At 45.1% G+C, this 27,139-nt stretch overlaps 1 protein-coding gene across 1 annotated transcript in view; it reads left to right on the top strand.

Moving 5' to 3' along the window:
• enah (ENAH actin regulator) overlaps positions 1-27,139 on the top strand; it is a 397,680-nt gene that overhangs the window by 178,315 nt on the left and 192,226 nt on the right. Inside the window, exon 3 of the mRNA XM_060847991.1 lies at positions 18,215-18,392. Within this exon, the coding sequence (XP_060703974.1) occupies positions 18,215-18,392 (178 nt within the window). The remainder of the gene's footprint in view (positions 1-18,214; positions 18,393-27,139) is intronic.

Here is a 27,139-nt window from a genome sequence, read left to right as displayed (position 1 = left end):
TTTCTGTTCGTCACTCAACTCCTGACCTTATTACAATCTTCATTCACATGTGGACAAAAGAGCTGAATTCAAGAGGTGAGGTGAAAGTAATGGCCCTTGATATCAAGGCTAAAGTTGGTTGAATATGGTATCAAGTACGCAGGAGAATTGACGTTTCGGGCATGAGCCTTTTTCCTGAAGAAGGGCTCATGCCCGAAACGTCGATTCTCCTGCTCCTTGGATGCTGCCTGACTTGCTGCGCTTTTCCAGCAGCACATTTTCAGCTCTCATCTCCAGCATCTGCAGTCCTCACTTTCTCCTATGGTATCAAGTAACCCTAGCAAAACTGGAATCAGTGGAAACTGGGGGAAACTCTCTGCTGGTTGTGAGAATATGTATAGGGTTTAAGCAGGCAGGGAAAGAGTTCTGAGTTTTGTGAAAAAAGAGGTTTAGCTGAGTGCAGGCAGGGAAAGAGTTAAACAGGAGATTCAGCTGAGCATGACTTGGATCAGATAACAACGGGGTACTGGAGGCAAGGGTAATGTAATAACAAATGGAAAAGCATTCATTATGTCGAGCCATTTAACAAGATGAGATAGCATTCAGAATGTGAGCGTCAGTTTAACAAGTATTCATTATGTGATATTCTTTATGTTTGTTAATTGTGCAACAGCAGATGGCTTAATCTTTACTGTTGATGCTCGCTGATTGTCACTCAATCATTATGTATGTTGCCTTATCTGGGTGCTCCTCCCTCCAAAATGACTATATAGTTCTTTGAGAATCTGCTGTTCTAGAAAAGAGCGTGAACTCATGTCTCTGTGCACATGGACAATCGTTCTCTCTCCCTCCAGAGGTCAGAATAAAGATGAAGGAAGTAAAACTATACTGTGTCTCTGAGTGTTTTGCTTTAACTGAGGGGAGAAATGGGATGACAGTTGGAGTCATACCTGACATATAGGAAGATGACGTAGTTGTTGGAGGTCAGTTATCTCCACTCCAGGACATCTGGGCAAGAGTTTTGAGGCCCAATCATCTTCAAGTGCTTCATCAATGACCTTCCCTTTAACAGAAGGTGAGAAAATGTGATTTTTGCCAACAGTTCCATAGTGTTCAGTATAAAATGCCACTCCTCAGGTATTAAAGTCGTCCATGTCCAAATGCAACAAGACCTGGACAGTATTCAGGCATGGGCTAGAACATGACAAATAAATGCTCAGCAATCATCATCTCCAATAGTTATATCCATTGCTGCTTGACATTGAGTGAATTTGCCATCACAGAATCCCTCGTTATCAACATCTTGCCATTGGAATCACTTTGCCATTGACCAGAAACTCCATGAGCCTCACCATGTAAATGCAGTGGCTACGAAAGTAGACCAGAGACTAGGACTACTGCACAGTGTAACTTATGACCTACTGTCCAAAGCATGTCCATCATCTACAAGTCCAGAGTGATGGACTTTCCACTTGGCTGTATGGGTGCTGCTGCAACAACACTGCAGAATCTTGACACCATCTCGGTCAAAGCAGCCAACTTGATCGGCACCACATTCACAAACATCCACTTCCTCCACTACTGATACTGTCGACAAGATGCACTACAGAATTTCACCAAAGATCTTGAGATAGCACCTTCCAAACCCATGACCACTTCTATCTAGAAGGGCAAGGACAACTGATACACCAGAACACCACCACCTGCTAGTTCCACTTCAAGCTGCTTACCATCTTAATTTGGAAATATATTGCTAGTCCTTTGCTGTTGCTGGGTAAAAATCCTGAATTTCCCTCCCTGTCAACATTGTGTATCTACATACAGCAAATGAGCCGCAGCAGTTGAAGGCAGATCACTACCACCACCTCAAGGGTGGCATGGTGGCCCAGTGGTTAGCACTGCTGCCTCAAAGCACCAGGGACTTACGTTCGATTCCAGACTTGGGTGACCGTCTGTGTGGAGTTTGCACTGGCTCTTCCAGTTTCCTCCCACAATCCAAATATGCGCAGGTTAGTTGGATTAATCATGGTAAAATGCGGGGTTACACGGAAAGGATGATAGGACTAAGACTGGGTGCGATGGTATTCGGAGGGTCCATGTAGACTAGTTGGGGTGAATGGTCTCTTGCCTCACTGTCGAGATTCTATGATTCTCAAGAGTAACTAATCTGGAGCATAATTGTCAGCAATGACATTTGGTTCTCTGGATTTCTGGTCTGGTAACCTAACCATTCGGCAACAATTAAACGCGGAAACATAGAGAACAAGATTAAACAACTGGCATTTTGAGCCTGCTCCTGCCATTCATTATGATCATGGCTGACCATCCAACTCAGTAGCCTGTTTGCACTTTTGCCTGACAATTGCCTTACTTTCTGTTTAAAATCTTCCTGTAGGACCTCAATTGTCTTTCATAATATTGAAAAAGGCTTTGATGAATTAGGAAGTGAAGGACTTGCTGGAGAATACCCAGCCTCTGAATTGTTGTGAAATTCATATAGCCTGTCGGTGAGCTACAGATTATTGATTGTTGGGAACTCGTCAATGGTAATACTATTCAATGTAAAAAGCAGAATTTATGCTCTAGCTTTGCCTGACTCTGGTAAGTCACCATTTTTTTTGCTTGCCATTTTCTGCCTGAAATTGATCAGGTCCTACTGCACCAGTCCGAACTAAATCATTATCTGAGGAATTGGAAATCAAGCTAAATAGTACAGTCATCATTGATGGTGGGGAGCTAATTAAATGAAGAGTTTAAAATAATTGAGTCTTGGATTCCTGCTTGAGGAATGAATACATGCCAAATATCATTACAACCACTGGAGGATTCCCTTGCAATGAAATGCTGTCTTAATATTGATGAGTCTTTGAAGTCATCTGTGCTTTTAGCTCTTTTGTCTATGTTTGGACCAAGTAAGTAATGGATATCTGAAGTTAAGTGATTCGACTGAAAGCCAATTTGAACATTTGTACATAGTTGCCATTTGATAGAATTGTTGATGACTCCTGCCATTGTTTTGCTGATGAGTTGAAATTGATTGATGGATTTGACTGGGTTAGATTTGTCCTTTTCGTAGACGTTTAGGCAACTTTCCGTAATTGGTCACAAGTGAGGTGCTGTAAGATTGGAGGTTGGTTAATGTGGTGCCACTGTTTACGAAGGGTGCGACGGACAAGCCAGGGAACTATAGACCAGTGGTGGGCAAGTTGTTGGAGGGAATCCTGAGGGACAAGATATACATGTACTTGGAAAGGCAAGGACTGATTAGGGATAGTCAACATGGCTTTGTGCGTGGGAAATTGTGTCTCACAAACTTGATTGAGTTTTTTTGGAGAAGTAACAAAGAGGATTGATGAAGGTGAAGGCAGAGTGGTACATGTGATCTATATGGACGTCAGTAAGGCGTTCGACAAGGTTCCCCATGGGAGACTGGTTAGCAAGGTTAGATCTCACGGAAACAGGGAGAACTAGCCATTTGGATACAGAACTGGCTCAAAGATAGAATACAGAGGGTGGTGGTGGAGGATTGTTTTTCAGACTGGAGGCCTATGACCAGTGGAGTGCCATAAGGATCGTTGCTGGTCTGCTACTTTTCATCATTTATATAAATAATTTGGATGTGAGCATAAGAGGTACAGTTAGTAAGTTTGCAGATGACACCGAAATTGGAGGTGTAGTGGACAGCAAAGAAGGTTATCTCAGATTACAACGCCATCTTGATCAGATGGGTCAATGGACTGAGAAGTGGCAGATGGAGTTTAATTCAGATAACTGTGAGGTGCTGCATTTTGGGAAAGCAAATCTTACCACTTAGTGGTAAGGTCCTAGGGAATGTTGCTGAATAAAGAGACCTTGGAGTGCAGGTTCATGGCTCCTTTAAAGTGGAGTTGCAGGTAGTTAGGATAGTGAAGGAAGCGTTTGATATACTTTATTGATCAGAGTATTGAGTACAGGAGTTGGGAGGTCATGTTGCAGCTGTCATTGCGTGCAGTTCTGGTCACCTTCCTATCAGAAGCATGTTATAAAAGTTGAATGGTTTCAGAAAAGATTGACAAGGATGTTGCCAGGGTTGTAGGATTTGAGCTTCAGGGAGAGGTTGAATAGGCAGTGGCTGTTTTTCCTGGAGCTTTGGAGGCTGAGGGTGACGTTATAGAGGTTTATAAAATTATGAGGGGCATGGATAGGATAAACAGACAAAGTCTTCTCCCTGGGGTGGGCAGTCCAGAACTAGAGGGCATAGGTTTAGGGTGAGAGGGGAAAGGTATAAAAGAGACCTAAGGGGCAACCTTTTCACTCAGAGGGTGGTACGTGTATGGAATGAGCTGCCAGAGGAAGTGGAGGAGGTTAGTACGATTGCAACATTTAAAAAGCATCAGGGTGAGTATATGAATAGGAAGGTTTTGGAGGGATATGGTCCGGGTGCTGGCAGGTGGGACTAGATTGGATTGGAATATCCGGTCGGCATGGATGAGTTGGACCGAAGGGTCTATTTCTGTGCTGTACATTTGTACGACTACGACTCCTTGGTGGACATCAGTAATGCGGCTGTACTGAAAATTTTGGCTTGGAAGTGTAAGTAGTTCAGAATATCGGATTTTGTCACTGAAGGTGAAGTTCTGATGGGATACATTTATTTTGCTCTGCACAATGAATTTTATCCTTTTGCCATGCCATGTGGAATTGATTCTTTTGGTTTAGGTCTGATTGTTCTTATGGTTAAAACCTGGTGATCATTGTCATTGCAATTTGCCACCTGAACCATTGAGAACTGCCAACTCCTAATGACAAAATGAATAATTAGATAGAAGCCAAACTTTTGTGCCAGAGTGCAAGCAAGGTACTCTGGGCAGCTGAACTCTAGTTTGCCAACTGTGCATGATATTGTGCAAAATGCTGTTGAGACCAGTGACACTCATTTTGCTTTTTCTGCATTAATCCTATTTATATATGGTATTTTTTCGCTGAGGTGTTCATAAAGTGATTTACAAGTGTGTTTTCAATTTTGTTGCAGCATGTACTCCCATCTAGTGGCTTACCTAAGAATTGATCAGGACCTGAAGAACATTATCTTTTGGTATTTCTTTTAGTGCAGCTAAAGATTTTTTAAAACTGTTGCATCATATATGAAGATACGGAAGAGAATAAAATATATACTTGTCCTGTTCCTACATTACTACTTAAATTAATTTTTCCCCCCTCTCCTGTCATTACCTCTGTCATGATTTTATCCACATGCTGTCCCTCGATAACATCGTCTAAAATTCACAACTTAAATTTTCACATGTAGATTAACAACTTCCTTTTTTACTTCACTACAACCTTTCAAATCATGTTGATTGTCTCAATTGTCTGACTGCTTTTCTGACATACAGGAGGAGATGAATGAGCAGACATTCCTCTTTCTAAGCAATAACTTCATCCTTTCCTTGCAACTTTGAGATTAAGTAAGGTGCTTCACAACCGTGGCAAATTTTTGATTCTGAGATTGCTTCTGATCATATGGTCACTAAGGTTGCTTAGTTCCAATTTTATAACATTACCTGACACTGCCTGGTATATAGCTCAACTGCTGCAGAAACCCTCAAGTACCCTTTTTTTAAATCTCTAGACTTAATGATGTCAGCGTGTTGCTGGCTGGCCTCACAATGTCTTGGACAGCACTATTCTCCATGTCCTAAGTTGCACCAAGATCCACTTGTCATGACCTCATTGCTCACTGAACTAGCTTGTACAGTGTTCAGTTTTGGAATTCTCTTAAATCCCTTCATAATTCCACCTTATTCCTGTTATTTCTTCCAGCTTTAAACCCTCAGATACATGCATTGCTGCAATTCTGTCTTGAATGTTCCTCATTTTAATGAACTGCTCGGACACCATTAACCATATGGCTGGTGCAGCCACCATCCCCACGGTGATCGATGATGTCACTTCTGCCCCCAGCATGATCACTTCCACAGCCACTTCCGCCCCTCACAATTCCTCATGCACCACACGTGACATCACTTCCACCCCTCACCGTTGCTGATGTCACACGCTCAGTGACTTCCGCCCTCCCCCCGCCACTGCCATGTTTGCCACCACTTCCACCCCTACCGACACTCACCTGCATTCTGCTGACACGTCCCCCACAGATCCCACTGTCACCGTCCCTGCCCCCCAGAACCCTGAGGGGAACACCACCCCTGCTCATGACTCCACCCCCATTCCCCCCACCACCACACCTACTCCAGTTACAGGCTCCGCCCCCTCTCCCAGGTCCACACCCACACCAGGCCCTAGCTCCCAGCCCTGCCGAGTTTTCACCATCCCTCCAGACCTCCCCCTCACTGAGGACGAACAGTCAGTCCTCAGTAAAGGACTCACCTACATCTCCCTCCGCCCATGCATCAATGAATTTAATACACGCCTTGACGACGAACATTTTTTCCGCCGCCTCCATCTCCGAGCTTACTTTTACAATCAGGACTCCCACCCCCCTTCCGAGGACCCCTTCGACAACCTCCAACACACTCCATCCACCTGGACACCCCGTGCTGGCCTATTACCTGCCCTCGACCTCTTTATTTCCAAATGCTGCCGGGACATTAACCGCCTTGACCTGTCTGCCCCCCTTCCCCCACTCCAACCTCTCACCCTCACAATGTGCTGCCCTCCACTCCCTCTGCTCCAATCCCGACCTCACCATCAAGCCAGCAGATAAAGGGGTTGCAGTGGTAGTCTGGTGCACTGACCTCTACACCGCTGAAGCCAGATGCCAACTCGAGGGCACCTCCTACTACCGTCCCCTCGATCATGACCCTACCCCCCCATCACCAAACTATCATTTCCCAGACCAAACAAAACCTCATCACCTCAGGAGATGTCCCACCCACAGCTTCCAACCTCATAGTCTGGGAACCCCGCATTGCCCGATTCTACCTCCTTCCCAAGATCCACAAGCCTGACCACCCTGGCTGACCCATTGTCTCAGCATGCTCCTGCCCCACTGAACTCATCTCTACCTACCTCAACACTGTCCTATACCCCCTAGTCCAGGAACTCCCCACATACGTTCGAGACACCACCCATGCCCTTCACCTCCTCCAAGACTTCCATTTCCCCGGCCCCCAACGCCTCATCTTCACCATGGATATCCAATCCCTCTACACCTCCATCCGCCATGATCAGGGCCTCCAAGCCCTCTGTTTCTTCCTCTCCCGACGTCCCCAACAATATCCTTCCACCGTCCCTCTCATTTGTTTGGCCGAACTGGTCCTCACCCATAAGAATTTCTCCTTTGAATCCTCCCACTTCCTCCAGACCAAAGGGGTAGCTATGGGCACCCATATGGGCCCCAGCTATGCCTGTCTCTTCGTTGGCTACGTAGAACAGTCTATCTTCCGTAATTACATCGGTACCACTCCCCACCTCTTCCTCCGCTACATTGATGACTGCATTGGTGCCACATCGTGCTCCCGCACAGAGGTTGAGCAATTCATCAACTTCACCAACACATTCCACCCTGACCTTAAATTTACCTGGACCATCTCTGACACCTCCTTCCCCTTCTTGGACCTCTCCATCTCCATTAATGACGACCGACTTGACACTGACATTTTTTACAAACGCACCGACTCCCACAGCTACCTGGATTACACCTCTTCCCAGCCTACCTCCTGCAAAAATGCCATCCCGTATTCCCAATTCCTCTGTCTTCACCATATCTGCTCCCAGGAGGACCACTTCCACCACAGAACACACCAGATAGCCTCCTTCTTTAGAGATCACAATTTCCCTTCCCATGTCTGCGTGGGTTTCTTCCGCGTGCTCCGGTTTCCTCCCACAGTCCAAAGATGTGCGGGTCAGGTGAACTGGCCATGCTAAATTGCCCGTAGTGTTAGGTAAGGGGTAAATGTAGGGGTATGGGTGGGTTGTGCTTCGGCGGGTCAGTGTGGACTTGTTGGGCCGAAGGGTTTGTTTCCACACTGTAAGTAATCTAATCTAATCTGTAATCTAATCTACTGTGGTTAAATATGCTCTCCAACGCATCTTGTCCACATCCCGCACTTCCGCCCTCAGACCCCACCCCTCCAACCGTTACAAGGACAGAATGCCCCTGTTAGGACGGAGCTACCGTCCCCGTGTTCGTTTGAAGGAGAGAGACACTGGATCTGATTCAAAATATAAGCTGGTTTAATGAGAGAGACGTACACAGAAAATACAGTGAGATATTTACTGCTCACTGGAGAAGGCGCGTTCTGAAATCTTTCCAAAAACCCCTGCTTGATATATTGTTTGCTAAGCTAACGCTACGTAATCACTCACACACGTGATCTCTCTCAGACAAAGGCTTCCTGTGAACAGGCCTCGGCCTTGGCAGGTATCCACGAGATGGTCTGTCTTGTAAACAAAGTCTCCGAGTAAAGGCTGCCATTGTATTGGTCTGACCTTGGTAGTCCAGCTGCACAGGCAGTTTCAGTAAACAGTCCAAACAGCAGCTCCGCAGCGCCCTCCGATTTCCCAAGCAGCAACTACAGGTCTGCCCTCCCTAGGGGTATAGATATATATCCCAACACCCCTGCTGCTCACCTTCCACCCTACCAATATTCACATAAACCAAATCATCCGATGACATTTCCACCACCTTCAAACGGACCCCACCACCAGAGATATATTTCCCTCCCCACTCCTTTCCACCTTCCGCAAAGGTTCCCTCTGTGACTACCTAGTCAGGTCCACACCCACCAACAATCCACCCTCCTGTCCTGGCACCTTCCCCTGCCACCGCAAAACCTGCACCCATACCTCCACCCTCACCACCATCCCCTAAAGGAGCCTTCGACATCCATCAAAGTTTTACCTGCACATCCACTAATATCATTTATTGTATCTGTTGCTTCCGATGTGGTCTCCTTTACATTGGCGAGACTGGACGCCTCGTAGCAGAGCGCTTTACAGAACATCTATGGGACACCCGCACCAATCATCCACACCATCCTGTGGCCCAACATTTCAACTCCCCCCTCAAACTCAGCTGAGGACATGGAGGTCCTGGGCCTCCTTCACCGCTGCTCCCTCACCACCCGTAGCCTGGAGGAAGAACGCCTCATCTTCCACCTCGGAACACTTCAACCCCAGGGCATCAATGTGGACTTCACCAGTTTCCTCATTTCCCCTTCCCCCACCTCACCCCAGTTCCAAACTTCCAGCTCAACACTGCCCCATGACTTGTCCTACCTACTTCACTTCCTTTCCACCTATCCACTCCACCCTCCTCTCTGACCTAGCACCTTCATCCCACCCCCATTCACCCATTGTAGTCTTTGCTACTTTCCCCCACTCTCCTCCATGACCTATCACCTTCATCCCCACCCCCATTCACCTATTGTACTCTATGCCACTTTCTCCTCCTCTCATTTATCTCTCCACCCTTCAGGCACTCTGCCTCTATTCCTGATGAAGGGCTTTTGCCCGAAACATCGATTTTCCTGCTCCTCAGATGCTGCCTGAACTGCTGTGCTTTTCCAGCACCACTCTAATCCAGAATCTGGTTTCCAACATCTGCAGTCATTGTTTTTACCTCAATTATCCAAATACCAATTATCGAAAATCAGATTATCCAAAGGAGATCTCGAGGTCCCAATAGAAACATTACATCAAAGGTGTGTTTCCAACAGTGATCACGTCTTTTGTTTACAGTGACTAAACAGGCACTGTCTCCAAATGACTGACCTCCCACGCTCTCTCTTCTCCCACACTTTCTGTGGAGTTCTAACTGCACCCTCCTCACCTTCCCCAGATAATCTGACCAACATTGTCCTATATAGGGCAGAGGTGGAACCTGTCAAAACATTGCAGTAAAAAGTTGTGTGTCTGTGTTTGTGGCTGTGTGTGTGTATGTATGCGCTCTATTTGGAGACTTACCCCACAAAGGCAGCAGCAGAAGCAGCCTTATTGTTGGTGTTTGGTCTGGCTGCCCTGGACAGGGGGCGGGGGCAGTTTTGGAAGGCAGGGGGCAGTGTTGGACAGGAGGGGTGGTGGAGTTGGCTGGGGGTGGGGTGGGGTGGGGTGGGATGGGATGGGATGGGATGGGAAGGGGATGGGATGGGAAGGGGGTATGGTGTTGGACGGGGCTGGGGGCGGGGTCCTGTGCACTGTGTGCTGCTGCTAGTCTCCTGAACAGGGAGCAGACTTTAAAAACTCCAAACCCCAGAGGAAAGGCATTAATCAATTAACTGAATAATCGATTATCCGAACGAAATACTGCCCGCCCATTTCGTTCAGATAAACAAGGTTCCCCTATATTGTGCAATTCTGTTCTCCCTGCTATGGGAAGGATGTTGTGAAACTTGAAAGGATTCAGAAAAAAATTACAAAAATGTTGCCAGGATTGGAGGATTTAAGCTGTAGGGAGACAATTAGGTTAGGATATCTGTTCGGCATAGATGAATTGGACGGACGAGTTTGATTCTGTGCCATGCATCACTATGACTGAGTAGCGAAATGATGACAGACATTTAAGGAGATCCTTGATTACTCTCAATAAATATGTAACCCATAGAGAAAGGATGACTCGATAGAAAGGGTGCATCGCCCGTTGGTAATTAGTCATGAATTGGAGACCTGGAGATTGAGACATTTTTGAAACCAAAGGTGACTTAACAAAAAGGAGAGAAATTCAAATTTGAGAGACTAAATCAGCAAGAAATATAAAAACAGACACAAGTTCTAGAACTATATAAAGATGAAAAAGTAAAAGTTGATTCCTTGGATGTTGAGACTCCATAATTTAGCTGGTGTCATCCATATCCCATGAATGAATAAAAGAAAACCAGTGAAACTCCTCAGACTAAAGGTTGACAGGTTTCCTGGACTCACTCGCCAACATTTAAAAGTTGTAGAAGAAGTGACTTTAGATATAGTGGATACTTTGATTGCATTTCTCCAACATTCCGCAAGTTTTGCAAGGTCACATTAGGTTGAAAACTGTAATCCTAATGTGTCTATTCAGGAAAGGAGGGCAACTTAAAACAGAAAACTATATGTCATTTAGCCATAGCATCTATTATTGGAGAACCTGAACTCCATTATTGAGATGATCCCCCACAATGACGGCATCATGGCAACAGTCTCAGTAGTCAACACCAACAACTGCCAATCTCCAAACACTGTCCTACAACACATCCACTTTATCCTCGATCACAACACCTTCACCTTTGACAACCAGTTCTTCATCCAGACACATGGAACAGCCATGGGGACCAAATTTGCACCCCAATATGCCAACATTTTCATACACAGGTTCGAACAAGACTTCTTCTCTTACTCAGGACCTCCAAACAACATTATGCACCAGGTACATTGACGACATTTTCTTTTTCTGGACCCATGGTGAAGAGTCACTGATAAAACTACACACTTTCATCCCACCATCAAACTCACCATGGACTACTCTCGACTATCTGTCTCATTCTTGGACACATGCATCTCCATCAAGGATGGGCACCTCAGCACCACACTTTACCGCAAACCCACAGACAACCTCACAATGCTACACTTCTCCAGCTTCCACCCAAAGCATATTAAAACAGCCATCCCCTCTGGACAAACCCTATTCGTACACCGGATCTGTTCAGATGAGGAGGAAAGTGATGGGCTCCTGGAAGTACTCAGGGATACCCTCATAAGAATGAGGTAAGATGCTCAACTCATCGACCGCCAGTTCCGATGTGCCACAGCAAGGAACCGTAATGACCTCCTCAGGAGATAGACATGTGCTGCAACCGACAGGGTACCCTTCGTTGTCCAGTACTTCCCAGGAGCTGAAAAACTACGCCATGTTCTTTGTGACCTGCAACACATTATCAATGAGGATGAGCACCTCATTATCATTATCAACGAGGATGAGCACCTCGCCAAGACCTTCCCCACACCTCCACTGCTCGCCTTTAAACTAGAAGGCCTTGGCTAGGAGAGGAGTCTTCCATGAATTTCTGCTGTACATATTGTAAATGCTGCACAGTTTTATTACTGTGCATCACACTGTCTATCCTATGAAGGGTGGAGATGAAAGCAAAGTCTCAGAATAAATCATGGGTTTACCAGAGTAATGGAAGTTGGGAAGTGGGTTTCACAAGGATAAGTCGAAGGACGATTGCTGTACTGTGATTTATATTAAGGCTATGCATTTTTCAAATTGTTGTGAAGCATAATTTCTATTTTAAGGTAGACTTTACAAAAGTATAACGTCTTTAGATAAATCTTGCACAATGAGTGAATAATTCCTATCTTCCATTGACTGTCTATATTTCCTGCTGTCTTGGAAAAGCAGCCAACATAATAAAAGACCTCTCCCACCCCACTTATACTCTCCTACCCACTTCAATCAGGTAGAAGATACAAAAGTTTAAAAACACGTACCAACAGAATCAAGGACAGCTTCTTCCCTGTTGTTATCAAACTTATGAACAGACTTCTGTGCACCTTCTCTGTAGCTGTAACACCATATTCTGCATTATGTTCTATTACCCTGATGTATTTCTGCATTATTTGTCTGGATAGTATGCAAATAATACTTTTCACTGTATCTCGATAGTTGTAATAATAATACATCAAATCAACTAATTTGGTGGTTGCGGGGAGGTAGTGGAGAAAGATGGTGACATAGTCATGATGTCATTGCATATTAAACTTAATAATCCAGGAGCCTGGGCAGTAACACTCAAACAAACCACATGATCCCCCAATCTTGTATATCACAGTCAGTCTTCTCTGCTGTAAAGAAAGCAAAAAATGCTGCAAGGCCAGCACATGCTACCTTAGATCTGGGGCCCAAAACTGCTCACAATATTCCATATTCAAGGGGAGGGGATTGTCTACTGGTATTATTACTGGGCTATTAATCTAGAGACCCAGAATAATGTTCTGAGGATCCAGGTTCAAATCCCACCAAAGGCAGATGGTGGAATTTGAATTCGGTAAAAAACTGAAATTAAGAGTCTCATGATGACCATGGAACCACTACCATTTATTTGGAAAAATCCATCTGTGTTAAGTAATATTCTTTTGGGAATAAAACTGCCAATCACTTGGGCTACATTTGACTTCAGATGCACAGCAATGTGGTTGACTCTCAGTTGCATGTTGGGCAATAAATCCTGGCCTGGCCAGTGATGTTTACGTCCCATGAATGAATTAAAACAAAAATACAGTCTGACCAGAGCTTTATACAGCCTCAGCAGTATATCCCTGTTTTTCATTCTAGCAATCTTAAAATCAATGCTAACATTGCCTTTGCTTTCCTAGCTACCAGCTGAACCTATATGTTAACCTTAAGAGAATTCTGAATTAGGGCTTCTAGGTCCTTTTGTGCTTCAGATTTCCAAAGCCTTTCTCCATTTCGAAAATATCTCTGCATCTATACTTCCTATCACTGTACACAACCTCGCACTTTTCCATACTGTATTCCGTCTGCCACTTTTTTGCTCATTCTCCTAGCCTGTTCAAGTCCTTCTGCAGCTTCCCTGCCTTCTCAACATTACTTGTCTTTCTGCCTTTGTTTGTCATTTGCAAACTGAGCAACAATGCCTTCACTTGCTTTGTTCAGAATTGGTATGTAATGTGAATTGTTATGGTCGCAACATGTGTCCCTGCGGGACTTCACTAGTCACTGACTGCTTTTTTGGAAAAGACCCCTTTATTCCCCCACTCCATCTTTTCCCAGTCAGCCAATCCTATATCCATGGCTGTACCTTGCCATTAACACCATGGCTCTTATCTTTTGTTAGCAGCCTCATGAGCAGCACCTTGCCATATTCCTTATGAAAATACAAATAGATCATGTCCACTGGCTCTCCTGTGCCTAACTTGCTCGTTACCTCCTCAAAGAATTATGGCAGGTTTGTCAGGCATGACCTCCCTTGATGAAACCCTGCTGACTCAGCTATATATTACCATGCACTTCGAAGTACTCCTCAATTTCGTCCTTAACAAAATCTAAAACCTTACCAATAACCGAGGTCAGGATAATAGTTTCCTGCTGTCTGCCTCCCTCGTTTCTTAAACAGGAGAGCTATGTTGGCTGTTTTCTAATCCTTTGGGAAATCCCTGACTGCAGTGATTTCTGAAAGATCACCACAAAACCTTAACAGTTTTCTTAACTATCTTTTTCAGAACTCTGGGGTGTAGTCCTTCTGGTCTGGGAGATTTCCCCACCCTCAGTCCTTTCAGTTTCACCAGCACCTTCTTATTTCTCAGCAGAATTCACTGTGGGGAAAGAAATGGAAGCTAGGGAACTCGGGGAAGTAAGTAGTGATGTTACAAAAGAGGAAGTGCTGGAGGTCTTAAAGCACATAAAGACAGATAAATCCTTGGGACCTGGTCAGTTGTAACTCAGGATGTTTTGGGAAGCGAGGGAAGAAATTGTGTGGCTCCAAGCGGAGATAGTTGTGTCATTGACAGCAATGGATTGGGTGCCAGAAGACTGGAGTGTGGCTAGTGTTGTGTCATTATTTAAGGCTGCAAGGAAAGGCCAGGGAGCTACAGACAGGTGAGCCTGACGTCAATGGTGGGTAAGTTGTTGGAAAGGATTCTAAAGGACAGTATCTGATGCACTTGGAAAGGCAAGGACTGATTAGGAATAGTCAGCATGGTTTGTGCATGGGAAATCATGTCTCATAAACTTGATTGAGTGTTTTGAAAAGGTGACCAAGAAGATAAATGGAGGCAGTGTGGTAGACATTGTCTGTACTTTAGGAAGGTTTGACACAGTTGAGTTTGACAAGGTTCAACATCGTAGACTCGTAGATCCAGGCACAGGTAGCCAATTGGATATAAAATTGGCTTGACTGTTGGAAACAGAGGACAGTGGTAGAGGGCTGTTCACACTGTAGATCTGTGACCAGTGGTGTGCCTCAGGGATTGGTTCTGGGTCCACTGTTGTTCGTCATTTATATAAATAATTTGTGTGAGAATATAGGAGGCATGGTTATTACGTTTGTGGATAACACCAAAATTACCAGCTCCTTTCTAATCCCTCTAAGTTCATTCTTACTCATGATTTGGAGACGCCGGTGTTGGACTGAGGTGTACAGAATTAAAAATCACACAACACCAGGTTATAGTCCAACAGATTTATTTGTATGGGAGTGTGTGTGTGTGTGTGTGTGTGTGTCCGTCCGTCCGTGTGCATAGTGCAATAGTGTCACATGAACCCAAGGTCCTGGTTGAGGTTATCCCCATGGGTATCAAACTTGGCTATCAGCTTTTGTTTAGCCTGTCCCAAAGTCCGTCTTGGAGGATGGTCACCCGAATGTCCCGGTTGAATGTCCCGTACCGCTGAAATGTCCTCCAACTGGGAGGGAATGCTCCTGTGTGTTGACTCTTGTGCGGTGACCATTCTTCTATTGCCGTAGCCTCTGTTTGGTCTCGTCAATGTACCATGCCTCAGCGGTCACACTACAGGTGACACCATTGCATTATACACACATGCAGACAGACGGACACACACAGACACTCCTCTGTACACATACACGCAAACACACTCTCAGACCCTCTCTCATACACTCACATATACACTCCCACACACGCCCTCTCAATGACTTAAACCCCTTTACACGCGCACTCACACTCACACACACACACACACCCTCTCACAGACCCTCAGACCCCCTCCTGCAACACACACCCTCCCACATGTACACTTACATGTATAAGTTTGTGGGGTGAATTTGTACTTGCAAAATTACATTTTACTTTGCTCAAAAACTGTAAGATACTGTAAATCCGTTTTTTAGATTAGAATCGCTCTGACCATTGTGGCACAGACAGCCTCCCAGGGAGCTAACACCTTCAACACGTTACATAGAACATAGAAGGATACAGCGCAGTACAGGCCCTTCGGCCCTCGATGTTGCGCCAACTGAATCCTACCTAACCTATACTAGCCCAATAACTTCCAAATGCCTATCCAATGCCCGCTTAAATGACCATAAAGAAGGAGAGTTCACCACTGATACGGGCAGGGCATTCCATGAACTCACAACCCGCTGTGTGAAGAATCTACCCCTAACATCTGTCCTATACCTACCACCCCTTAATTTAAAGCTATGTCCCCTAGTAACACCTGACTCCATTAGCGGTAAAAGGTTCTTAGTATCTACCCTATCTAAACCCCTAATCATCTTATACACTTCTATCAGATCTCCCCTAAACCTTCTCTTCTCCAATGAGAACAGCCCCAAGTGCCTCAGCCTTTCCTCATAAGATTTTCCTACCATTCCAGGCAACATCCTGGTAAACCTCCTCTGCACTCGTTCTAAAGCTTCCACATCCTTCCTATAGTATGGCGACCAAAACTGCACACAATACTCCAGATGAGGCCGCACCAGAGTCTTATACAACTGCAACATGACCTCAGGACTCCGGAACTCAATTCCTCTGCCAATAAAGCCCAGTACACCATATGCCTTCCTCACAGCACTATTTACCTGGGTGGCAACTTTCAGAGATCTGTGTACATGGACACCAAGATCCCTCTGCTCATCCACACTACCAAGTAGCCTACCATTAGCCCAGTAATCCATCATCTTGTTATTCCTACCAAAGTGAACGACTTCGCACTTAGCTACATTGAATTCCATTTGCCACATTTCCGCCCAGCTCTGCAACTTATCTATATCCCGCTGTAACCTACCACTTCCTTCCTCACTATCCACAACTCCACTGACTTTTGTGTCACGTTATCTGGGACGAGATGACACAATTTGTTAAAGTTCACTTGAGAATGTAACTTTTATGAAAGGTGTTGCGATTTACATATGAAAGAACTGAAACCAACGTGATCATTCTAAAAGTTGAGAGACTTAACAAATAATCCAGGTCTTTTTCAGAATATAATTTCAGTTGCATCAAGCTGTAAACATTTGCTATAAATTCTGTGTCTTACAATCTTATTCTCCACAATCACCTAATGAAAGAGCAGTGCTCTGAAAGCTAGTGCTTCCAAATAAATCTGTCGGACTATAACCTGATGTTGTGATTTTTAACTTCATTTCTACTGACTGACTGCTCAATCTTCGAGGAATCCCACATTGAATTCTACATCTTGAAACCAATGTGACCCTTGTCATAACTTAGTCTTTACCCATAACATCCCTATGCTCGATTTGGCAACTAAATACATGCAAAATTATACGGATTCAAAAAGATCAGTGCCTCGCATTCCTCCCTCATCAAATGGCAACATGGTACCAACCACATTCCTGGTAATACTGTCCACTTAGTAGAATACATATCCATTCCCTCATCCATGCAACCGATCTCCTCTTCACCGCTGTTAGTTTTTTTCACTTTTCGTGCCCATGGTTGTGAAGCTGATTGAATCCGTTGGGTCTGGTTGTAGAGGGGTGGGTGGTGGTCAAAAGGCATGCTTTTCCTGAAGAAGGGCTTATGCCCGAAACGTCGATTCTCCTGCTCCTTGGATGCTGCCTGACTTGCTGTGCTTTTCCAGCAACACATTTTTCAGCTCTGATTTCCAGCATCTGCAGTCCTCACTTTCTCCCATTTATGACAGATGATGGTTTTCATCCAGAGAGAGGTGAGTTTGTGGACTTCTGTGCTGAAGGAAGCAGTTGAAGCCAAAATGTGAATGTTCCCAGGAAGAACATAGATGTTGTTCTCCGGGCTGAAGATATAAAGGGGTAGGGAGCAAAAGTGGGAACAGAATATTGAGTAGCATGATCAGTCATTATTATTGAATACTGATGTAAAAGTTTACTCCTGTTTCAATTTCTTCTGTTAACTCCCTTCTGACTCTTTGCCACTGTACTGTCACCTCTTCTGGGTCTGTCCTGTCAGCATGTTGGTCTTGTCTGGGATATTGTCTTTAAGGTATGATTCCATGAGTACGACTATGTCAGGTCATTGCTTAACTGGTCTATGAAACAACTTTTCCAAATTTGGCACTCACCCCCAGATATAAGCAAGAACAACTTTGCAGAGCCGACGGGGCTGACGTAGTTTCTGATTCTTAGGTCAATTAGGTGGTCTGTTTGTTTTTTTTGTGACTTTCTAGTAATTGCTACAATACAGTGGTATGACAGGATATTTCAGGAATGCCGTTAAGAATTACCCATTTTGCTGCCAGGTAATGACAGCAGGTTCATTCCCTAAAAGACATAACTGAACCTCTAACCTGCACATTTAACTCTAATGCTTGTTTTAAGTCATTTTTATATTTCTGATACTTTAATTGCAGGTGGTGATAAACTGTGCCATTCCGAAGGGACTGAAGTATAACCAGGCCACACAAACCTTTCATCAGTGGCGAGATGCCAGGCAGGTCTACGGTTTAAACTTTGGTAGCAAAGAAGATGCCAATGTGTTTGCAAGTGCCATGATGCATGCCCTGGAAGTTCTAAATTCCCAGGATTCAGGTAGGTGTTCAAAATCTTGATTTTTAAAAAAGTGATTGTGTTTTCCAAATGCCTTTCTTCTTAGGAGGTCTTTTGGGATTGAAGATGACTTGCTTCAACTCCAGTTCGATGTGTGAGGTGACTAATAAGTCAAACAGACAATCCGCAGATTCTGCCACATGTGGTGCATGAATGGTTGGGATAGTTGGTTATATGCTACCTCCACCTTGACATCTCCTTTTCATATTCCCCAGCAAGTCCCTTGATGTCTTTGGTACCATCCTAAATGTTCCAAAATTTGTGCTGTTAATAAACACAGAATCATTTTAGGTATAGAATGTTGAAGCAATGGGGAAGGGAGGCAGTTACTGGAGTGATTAGATATGAGATTTGCATGAGAGACCCTAGCTTATTCTGCTGCTGCAATTTATATGTTGCCTTACTTCAGGAATGATATGTTTGAAAGTATTTTTTAAGAAATGATGTAAATATTGTTGTGGGGAAAATCACCAGCCTTGGAGTCAGAGTCAGGGTTCAATGACAGAGTTTATTGTACAAGGAAATACTGGAACTCTGGGGAGAGAAAGACACCAATAACAGTGGTCAGCTGCGAGTCTTCTCTTGCACGTCAAGATACTTTTATACATTTTGCAATATAATAGGTCAGTAATGAGATTATTGCCTTTGTAACATAGTTTGTTTATTGTAAACATTGCAAAATCGTTGATAGTTTTGATGCAATCATTGTCAGTTCCAGCGCAGCCTTTGTTAATTTCAGCACAGTCATTGTCAGTTTCAGAGCAGGCATTGTCAATTTCGACATCTGCGCAGCATTTGATTACTATAGTAATGGGTGCTAATCTCTACCAGAGAAGGATGATTACTGCAGCCCTGGCTATTAGCACTTTGGTGGGCAATAAGCACTATTCATGTGTATTCTCTTCCCCAACCATCTGAAACTAATTAACTAGGTTGTGTGTGCATTGTGCTGGCATCCACATGGCCCCAGGCAGTATCTGTGTTTGCTCTGCTATCTCTCTCCATATTGTGGTCCGGCGGCCATCTTTTGTATCAATTGGCCAACTTATGGCTCAGCTGCCATCTTGTATGTCTATGTGCCTCACGTCATCTGCTCCATGCCATCTCCCACTTAAACATTACAATTAGTCAGCTATGAGAATAGAAGAATTAATGGGCAATTTAGTTGAAATTGGCAGTTCTTTGTGAACTGTGCTCATTGGTAATCCACTGCATAACATGTCTGCTATGTGTAGACACATGTGCTGAGTTCAGCCAACTCTGTATTAATTGCTTCCAGAGCTTTTGAGATATTATTGCCTAAGATAGTCAGGCCACATACTAGGTAATTTCGTTTTTTTTGTGCTGACGACCCCTGCTGCGTCCCCCCAAAGGTGGAGATCCCAAGATCCCAATAATGACCCCAAAGTGCTAGTCAGCACAGAACCCCTGGCTGATGGAGCGGGTCGCTATCCTTTCCCCACTGGGGCATTGTACAGTAACGGGTGCAATTGTCCCTACCGCAAACAGGTTTGGGAGGTCTGGGGTGTCTGTCACATAAGTCCCCTTAAATAGAAAAACAAATCCCTTCGCTGCTCGGTAGCATACATTGTCCTGTCCTTCCGTCTGTTTATCCACCCATATCGCCCCTGATCCCCCAGGTGTTCCCCATAGCTGGTATGTATTGAATGGGTGTGTCCATGTCACAGAGCTGACATGAGTGCCATTGCACTGACAACATATGAATTATCTGCCGATGGTCACATTCAGACATGCCTGCTCGCTGCAGGTGCAGGTAAACTGTCCCCTGGTAACTGAACAGTGTTGATAATGCACTCTGTATGGGCACATGAGTCATTTCTGGGAACTAGGGCATCAAAGCATTCTCATCCCTGTCCTGTGAAACACTGTGGGTAATTACTGGGTTTTAAATGGGTCTTCCCTTCCCTAGGTTGGGGGACCTGATTCCATGGGCTAGTGGTCCTGCCCAGCTGCACACATCTACCTTGGAGTCCCCATTTGTATTTGCCTATCTGCCCCTTACACGCGTTCCCGAGGTGTCTACTGTATACAGGTTGCAAGGGGTCTGCACCAGGATGGCTACAAATGGGGATTCTACTGATATCACTAGTGGGTAGCAGATGGTTCGGTTCCCATGCAAACTTAATAGAAGAGTTAAAAATCACACAGCACCCAGTTATAGTCCCAACAAATTTATTTGGAAGCACTAGCATTTGGAGCACTGCTCCTTCATCAGGTGGTTGACGAAGGAGCAGTGGTCCAAAAGCTAGTGCTTCCAAATAAAACTGTTGGACTATAACCTGGTGTTGTGTGATTTTTAACTGTGTGCACCCCAGTTCAACACCGGTGTCTCCAAATCATTTATAGAAGAGGGTATCTTTAAATCCTGACAGCTGCAACACTTAAACACAGTAAAATATATATAAAGAAATATTCATTTTTGCAGTTAAATAAGGTTATCAGTCAAAGTCTTTGTTTTTGTCAGGAGGTGCAGGCGTGCTTCTGTGTGGTTTGCTCTGTTGTGTTTTTGGTATTCCCCCGGGATGACCGTGTTGTCCGCCATTCCTGTGTGCACCTGCGGAATGGTCAACAACATTAGTTTGGTCACAGGAGTCTTTAAATTATTTCAGTTGGGTCCAGTGCTTCCATGTGCCTTTTCCTTTAATATCTATGCAGGCACAGATGTCCCCACTTATTACCACGTTGTTTGGCCCATTCCATTTTGGGGCAAAGCCTGGTTTGTCAGGCAGTGCTCGCACCAGGGTGCGGGTTCCTGCTGCTGGGACCTCAGAAGATTTTGAGTTCCCCTGCCTTGTCCTTTTTGTCCTGTTTATCAATTACAGATTTCTGCATCCCTTTCATTTGTATGCTTAATTCTATCACATACTGCCGAATTTAGTATACCCACATCAGTACCACTTGCGATTATTGTGTTTGGCAATTGCATTGCTTGCCGGTCATTAATTCATATGGTGTTAGCCCGGTTGTCTGATTCGTAGTGGCTCTTAATTTCATTCGTAAAAAGTGGCAGCACTTCCTGAAGAATGGCTCATGCCCTTGGATGCTGCTTGACCTGCTGCGCTTTTCCAGCAACACATTTTCAGCTCTGGCAGCACTTCAGCCCATGTTCTGCCTAAGGTTTGCATAGCCTTAGCTAAAGTATTTTTAGGTGTTCTATTCATTCTCTCTACCATCCCTGAGTTCTGGGGGTGATACCAAGTAATTGGCAGACTGTCTTCATTTTCTTGCCTGTAAAATGCGTCCCTTGGTCAGAATCGATCTGGAGGGCAACCCCCCCATCTCAGGATTACCTCCTCCACTGATATTCTGTCTACAGTGGTCACAGTGCAGTATTTGGTCAGGAAAGCTTCTATCCATTGGATGAATTGGTCAATGATGACCAGGCAATACGTTTTCCCATGGGAAGGTGGTAGTGGCCCTGTAAAATCTATCTGAAGGTGTTCCCAGAATCTCCTTGGTCTGGGCTGGTGTCCCATCATAACGTTTATGGGTCTCCCTGGGTTATGTTGTGCACAAACCATGCATCTGCGGCAGTAAGAACATAAGACCATAAGACATAGGAGTGGAAGTAAGGCCATTCGGCCCATCGAGTCCACTCCGCCATTCAATCACGGCTGATGGGCATTTCAACTCCACTTACCCGCATTCTCCCCGTAGCCCTTAATTCCTCGTGACATCAAGAATCTATCAATCTTCCCCACGTTTCTTCCCATTCCCTTCCACCACCACTCCCTCTCTAGGCTTGCTATCATGGCCTCTCTACCTGTATGGGAGAGACTATGGTGCAGTTCAAGCAATGTGTTCTGTACACAGGGGAATGTGATGGGCAGGCACTATTTCGTTCGGATAATCGATTATAATCGATTATTCAGTTAATAGATAAAATGCCTTTTCTCCCTGCCCAACTCCATGCAGCAATGCCCCCAACTCCGTGCACCAAATCCCCCTGCCCGCAATACCGTGCAGCATCTCCCACTGTCCCCAACTCCGTGCAGCATCTCGCCCACCCCCAACATCACCCCCCACCCCCAGCTCCATGCAGCATCTCCCCTACCTCCAACACCGCCCCTCTGCCCCAACTCCATGCAGCATCTCCCCTGCCCCCAACTCCATGCAGCATCTCCCTGACCCCTAACTCTGTGCAGCATCTCCCCCCGTCTCCAACATCGCCCCCCACCCCCAACTCCGTGCAGCATCTCCCCTGCCCCCAACACCACTCCTCTGCCCCAACTGCGTGCAGCATCTACTACCGCTCCCCGCCTCCAATTCCGTGCAACACCTCCCACCGCCCCCAACTCCATGCAGCATCTCACACTGCCCCCCACCCCAACTCCGTGCAGCAAATACCTCCACCCCCCTGCCCAAAGCTCCGTGTAACATCTACCCCTGCCCGCAACACTGCCTCCCCACCCACAGCTCTGTGCAGCATCTACCCCCGCCCCCAAATCCATGCTGCATCTCCCCCCGCCCCACAACCCCAACTCTGTGCAGCATCTCTCCCGCCCACAACTCCATGCAGCATCTCCCCCACCCCCGACACCCCTCTGACAACCACGTGCAACACCACCCCTGCCCCCAAAACCCACCACCCAACCCCCTTGCAACACCTCCCCCGTCCCCAACCCTGTGCAATAACCACACACACACACACACACACGCACACCTGTTTATTGCAACTTTTTGACAGGTTCCACCTTTGCCATGTATAGGACAATGTTAGAGAGATTATCTGGGGAAGGCGGGGGAGTTCTGTGGTACACCCCTGTGTAGAACTCCAGGGAAAGTGTGGGGAGAGAGGGAGGGTGGGCAGTGAGTCATTTGGAGAATGTGCCAGTTTAATTACTATAAACAAAAGATACTTGTTGGAAACACATCTTTGATGTAATGTTTCCATTGGGACCTCGCGATCTCCTTCGGGTAATCTGATTTTCAGATAATTGGTATTCAGATAATCGAGGTAGCTCTGTACATGTTGGTTTTACCACCTTGTCTGCTCACCTCCAGAAACCGTCCTCCCTTTTGAATGCCTCCTGCAGTTCCCATTTCTCTGTCTGTTCCTGTGGGGTGTCCTCCTGTAGCTGTTGAATTTGGATAGTACCTTTTGCTAATTCAATAGCGGCTTTTACAGCCTCCTCAATGGTTTCTTGTTCTAGGGCTTTCTAAGCTGCTCAGTCTGCTGCCTGGTTTCCTTTGAATTTTTGCCAACCTGGGCTCTCTTTTGCTGGGTCCTTTTGATGGGCTTTTATTTTTATTATTGCAGCCTCTTTTGGCTGTTCACTGGCACGCAATAGTGCCTGAATTCTTAATTGGTGTCTGATTGGGGTTTCCCCTGTGGTGGTGAACCCTCTTCTACCCCATGCCACCGTGTAGTTGTGAACTACACCGAAGGCACATTGACTGTCCGTATATATATTCACGATTTTTCCTTTCGCTAGTTCAAGTGTTTTGGTGAGTGCTACTAGTTCCGCTACCTGTGCGGACTGACTTCCATCAATCCTTCCGGACATAACTATTCCTAACTTATCATTTACACAGCTCATCCTGATCGGAGTGAACTTGCTACATATTTCCGTGACCCATCCATGAAGAGGGTCTCCTTGGCTGTGTCTAAGGGAGTATCCTTTATGGTCCCCCTATCTTCATCCCCATCTATATCCCCACAGTTGTGTGGTTTTCCTGTGTCTCGAATTCCCTCAGCTGGGTTTTCTCCTGCATCCATAACTGTTACCACGAGGTAGAAGAACAGCATCCTATTTGCCCTTCTCATATTGGAAATGGCCCTCAGTTTCCCGGAGTTTAGCATCTCTACTAGGGTGTGTTTAGTGTGAAGGATGACATTCCCTGTCATTACTGTGCCAACCCTAATGGCCCAAGCATCAGTCTAAGGTTGCACTTACGTGGACAACCTTATAATGACTTGCCCTTCTGTAGTTGAGTATTACCTTATGGGCCTTCTCCTGCTACCGTGGTCTTGGGTGACCACTGCGGAGTAAAATAGGTGGATGCAGGTGGTGGGTAATTGTGTTAGGTCGGAGCAGAGGATGGAGCGGATGGTGGGAAGGAAGATGAACAGGTAGTATATGTCAAGAGGGTGGTGCCAAGTTGGAGGGTTAGATCTGGGATGAGGTGGGGAGAGGGGATATTTGGAAACTGGTGAAGTCAGTGTTGACGCTGTGTGGTTGTAGGGTCCTGAGGCAGAAGATGAGGTATCCTTCCTTTACTTGGCGGGTGGCTTTGATTTGGCGGTGGAGGAGGCCCAAGATTTGCATGTCCTTGGGGAATATGAGGGGGAGTTGAAGTAATTGGCCACAGGGCGGTGGAATTGTTTGGTGCACGCGGACCAGAGATGTTCCCTGAACCACTCCACGGGTTGGCGTTTTGTTTCCCTGATGTAGAGGAGGTCACATTGTGTGCAGCGGATGCAGTAAATGAACTTGGTGAATGTGCAGGAATATCTCTGCTCAATTTGAAATTATCCTTTCGGGCCTAAAATGGTTCTCCATAGGCACAAGAGTAGGTTATTTGGTCATTTGCAGCTGTTTCACAGTTCAGAGCTGACGTGAAACCTAACTGCATCTAGCTGCTTTTGCCCCATATCCCTTCAGAGCTTTGATTATCAGAAAACTGTTTTTGACTTTAAAATGAACAGCTGACCCCGTAACAGTTACAGTTTGTAAAAAAGTGGCACGAACTTACACCACCCTTTGCATATCGTAGTATTTTCTACCTTCATTCCAGAATGGAATGTGGAAAATGGTGTATAAGCTCAGCAGGTCCATTCAAAACCAACTGTTTTGAAAGAAATATACTTAATTTTTCAGCTCAATAACCTTTTTTTCATTGGCATAAAATGTTACCTGTGTTTCTCTATTCATAAATAGTACCATATCCTTTGAGTGTTTCGAGAGTTACCTATTGTTGTCTCATGTTTTCAGAATCCATAGTATTTTGCGTTTGTGTTTGTGTTCTTCAGTATGATCTGGCACTTGTTTCTGGACACCATCCCTTCATCTTAGATTTTTCAATCAGCAAAAATATTTTGTATCTTCCCAGTGAATTGCTTTATATCTGAATGCTTGTCGCAATCCATAAGACCATAAGATATCTATGCAGAATTAGGCCATTCAGCCCATCAAGGCTGCTCCACCATTTGACCACGGCTGATATGTTTCTCAACCCCATTCTTTGACCATCTCTCCCTAACCCCTGATCCTCTTACTGATCAAGAACCTATGTCTGTCTTCAATACACTCAGTGACTTGGCCTCCACATCTCTCTGCAGCAATGAGTTCCACAGCATACCTCCCTTTGCTGAAGAAATTCCTCCTCATGTCAGCTCTAAAGGATCGTTCCTTCACTCCAAGGCTGTGTATTTGGGTCCTGGTGTCTCCACATCCACTCTATTCAGACCTGCAAGGTTCCTATAAGCTTCAATCAGATTCCCTCTCATGCTTCTAAACTCCATTGACTACAGACTCAGCATCCTCAACTACTCTTCATATGACAAATCCTTCATCCCTGGATCATTCTTTAAACCTCCTCTGGTACACCTCCAACGCCAGCATATGTCTCCTTAGATTTCGTGCCCAAAACTGCTCACAATCTGGTCTGACCAGAGCATTATACAGTGACAGCATACATTCCTGCTCTTGTTTTCTGCCCCCATTGAAATTAGTGCCAATATTGCATTTGCCTTCTTAACCACCAAACTGTTGTAGAGAAAAATTACTCGAGAATCAGATTTAGCAGCAAGTCAAAGCACAGTTTATTAAACAAAAGTTTTTGCGTGCAGCAAGGTTACCCTAAACGCTAGGTTTTCAACCAAGCAGTCTCCCTGATTACAGAGATCAACAGCCCTTTATACTGTTAACCACACAGCAAAAGCACACAGTTTTGATTATGTAAACAGTTCTTCAGACAGCATGTCATCCCCGCACAGATGTCCGTCTGCTGAGACGGCAGCCACCAGTTATTTTCAGTTTGTGATTTTACTTGGTAGTTGTCATACTTCGATTTATCCAGCTTGCTCCTGCAGCAGTCAGCACTTTAACAAGACTTAGCACAGATTGCACAAAATTTTGTCAACAATCCCAGCATGCTTTACTCAGTCCCCCCTTATGGTCAGAGACCATGGTCAATCATGGACACTGGACCACTTATAACCATATTTCATCCCTCTATCGAGGGATGCTCTACTGTTTTATCAGTATGAACATTGGCATCTGGCATAACTCTTGCAGTCAGAACTTTACAGCATGAATTAACAATGCAACAAGAGATAATGATAACAATGAATATGATTAAGGCATGTCAAAGGTATGAACCCCAAGAACTACCATGTAGCCATCCTAGCCACCCCGGGGGATTATAATCATGAAACTGCTTCCCCTTCTGCTGGATCTTATCAGCCTCCAGGCAAATGTGATCTCCAAGGTTAGTTGTATTGTCTGAAGTGTCCGGGATGGAGATGCAACAATCGGAGCCAATAACAGCACAGGTGCTGCTAGCAAATAGTCAAGGGCCAGACAGTTCTGCAAAGCAGCAGGAATATTATTTTTGTTTTTTTTTCTCTTTTTCCTTTCACTACAGCTTACTATCACTGTTTTATAGTCAGTTTCTCTGGATCATTTGTCAATATCTTATAGTTTAAACTATGGTCTTGTACCTTCCCAAGCTACACAAATCCATTTGTCAAGTAGGTGTTTAAA

The sequence above is a fragment of the Hemiscyllium ocellatum genome, chromosome 3 (genome assembly GCF_020745735.1).
Source record: "Hemiscyllium ocellatum isolate sHemOce1 chromosome 3, sHemOce1.pat.X.cur, whole genome shotgun sequence".
NCBI classification, from domain to species: domain Eukaryota; kingdom Metazoa; phylum Chordata; class Chondrichthyes; order Orectolobiformes; family Hemiscylliidae; genus Hemiscyllium; species Hemiscyllium ocellatum.
This window is presented reverse-complemented; position numbering and strand designations above follow the sequence as displayed.